The 2,453-nt window shown below is 62.5% G+C and overlaps 1 protein-coding gene across 1 annotated transcript in view; it reads right to left on the bottom strand.

Moving 5' to 3' along the window:
- Positions 1 to 2,453, bottom strand: part of RCOR2 (REST corepressor 2) — a 9,926-nt gene that overhangs the window by 5,997 nt on the left and 1,476 nt on the right. The window contains exons 2-5 of the mRNA XM_025193256.1: positions 1,934 to 1,990; positions 1,457 to 1,537; positions 851 to 903; positions 482 to 643 (exon numbers count right to left, since the gene is read on the bottom strand). Coding sequence (XP_025049041.1) covers positions 482 to 643; positions 851 to 903; positions 1,457 to 1,537; positions 1,934 to 1,990 — 353 coding nt within the window. The remainder of the gene's footprint in view (positions 1 to 481; positions 644 to 850; positions 904 to 1,456; positions 1,538 to 1,933; positions 1,991 to 2,453) is intronic.

The raw sequence follows: 2,453 nt of genomic DNA, 5'->3' as shown, positions 1-2,453 counted from the left end.
GGGGGCTGGTCACGCTGGTGCCACTTACCATCTGGTGGTAGGGAAATGGCCAGTGGCACATACCATCTGCCAGGTATGGGGTGGGGACCTGGTGGCACATACCATTTGCTATATATGGTGGGTATATGGTTGCATGCATCATCAGTTAGATATGGCCAGGGGAGAGGGAGCTCAGTGGTACAGACCATCTGCTAGGTACTAGGGGTGGGTACAAGGTGGCACAAACCATCTGCTGGGTGAAGTGAAGATGATACCCAGTGCCAGCCCTCGGGTAGGGTGGGGTGCATCTGGCAGCTGCAGCACATACCATCTGTTAGGTGGGGGGGGTAGCTAGTGGCATTTACCATCTGGGAAGGGAGGGGGCTGGTGGCATGTACTATCTATGGTGGGGGAGGGGCTGGTGGCAGGTATCTTCTGCCAGGTGGGGGGGGCTCTCAGCCTGGACCACCTGGCAGGTGCAGCAGGGGTGGGCAGCACATACCATCTGCTGGATTCGGGCAAAGCTTTTGCCATGGAAGCTGAAGGCCTGCTCGAACAGCACCTTGTCCTCCACCGTCCACTCATCTGGGAAGGGCGTGAAGTTGGCCAGGTCGGCCAGGGACTTCTCCACGTCGTGCTTGTGCCATAGCAGCATGCCCAGTGCCTGGGGAGGGGGAGGGGGTGAGAGGAGGCAGCAAGGGCATGGGGCGGGGCACTGGTCCCCAGAGAGGGGGCACAGGATGGGGTGGGGTGTATAGGGGGTCCTTGGGGGGGGGATGAGGTGGGGGGGGCTGGAGGGGGGTATGAGGTGGGGGTGGCTGGAGATGGGGTGACACCTAGGGGTTGCCCTGCCCCCACCCCTAGCCCCTACCTGCTCAATGTTGTAGCCGTGCTTGTCCTTGGCCATGGCGATGTATTTGTCCACTAGAGGGGATGAGAGACCGGGCGTCAGCACTGCGCTGCCTGGGAGAGCCGGGGCTGCACCCACCTGCCCCCATCTCCTCCCGCCCTGGACACCTGGGTTCTGTGCGTACAGATCTGCCTGTCCGTGTGTGTGCCGGACTGTGCACGTGTCACACCTGAGTTATTTCCATAGGGGCTTGTGGTTGTCCTTAGCACTTGGTTCAGTGCGTGTGTGTCCTTAGCACCTGGGTTCTGTGGGTGTACATTTGTGTGCGTGTGTGTGGGCCTCAATACGCACTCCATGTGACACAGGCTGCATGTGCATGCGGAGGTGCACAGCTGGATATCCCATCCCAGACAGGGCCGTCCCTGGTGCCCTGTGTGTATGTGTTGGGGAGCACCAGTGCAGACACATATCAGTGCAGGACTCCCTGCCATGCCCCCCAGGGCCTGGCCCCCTCTGTATGGGGAGCGGGGCTGGGCTGGGCTGGGCTGGGCTAGGCAGGGGCTGTGGCTCCCATGGGGGGGGGGTTGGCCCCGGGGGGGGGGGGGGGGGGGTAGGAGGGCGTCTCACGTTTGGCATCAGACACGCAGTGGTTGGGAGACCAGACCAGCATCCCCTTCAGCTCCTTGTTGCTGTAGCGTGCGGGGCTCTCTGCAGGGGGGTGGAACATGGGTCAGCATAGTGCCCCCTCCAGTCCTGCCACTGCCCCTCACTCATACCCCACAGTCCCCTGCCCTGCCCATGCCCCTCACTCCCGACCTGCAGCCCCCTGGCACTCCCAGCCATGCTGGTGCCCCCTACTCCCGATCTTCAGCCCCTGTCCCCTCACTCCAAAGCTGGGGGATCCTGATGCATCTCCCCCATGGCTTCAACTAACCCCTCATGGGCAATCCACTTGGGATGGGGGAGGGGCATGGCCTAGCTGCCAAGAGCCAGCAGGGAGGGGGTTACAGCAGTTGGTAGAGCTGGGATAGACTTAAGGGAGGTGTTGGTCCCCCCACCCCACACCTTTTTAGGTCCAGCCTGGGATGGGGCTAGGGCTCTTACCTGGCTTGCATTCAGGGATCACAGCCTGGTAGTCAGCACCTACCCGGATCATGCTGTCTGCAAAGCAAGGAGAGGGGCAGGTGAGAAGCAGCGGGCAGAACCTAGGGTGTTGGGCTTGTGGCCCCCATCCCGTCAGCTGGAGCAGCAGACAAGACTGGGGTGGGGCAGGGCAGGCCCCAGTGCCCCATGGCAGCACTAGAGGCCGCTGTGTGCCAGGGAGGCCCCACCCCAGAGCCAGCTGCATCCCTTACACCCAGCCACTGGCGCCACCCAGAGGTGCCTGCATTTTGGCACAGGTTTGAAGTCTTAGACCCAGCAGTGTTTGGGGGTGGGGGAAGATAGGAAAGGGGGGGGACACAGCATCTCTACCCCACCCTAGCCTGATCTGTCAGTGCCCCTCACTCCTGACCTGCAGCCCCCTCCACCCCCGTGCCCTGCTGGTGCCCCTCACTCCTGACCTTCAGCACCCCTGATCCTGTCGCAGATGTCCTATGGGGGGGCACCAGGGTACCACCGGATG

The sequence above is a fragment of the Alligator sinensis genome, unplaced genomic scaffold (genome assembly GCF_000455745.1).
Source record: "Alligator sinensis unplaced genomic scaffold, ASM45574v1 scaffold1860_2, whole genome shotgun sequence".
Lineage (NCBI taxonomy): Eukaryota > Metazoa > Chordata > Crocodylia > Alligatoridae > Alligator > Alligator sinensis.
This window is presented reverse-complemented; position numbering and strand designations above follow the sequence as displayed.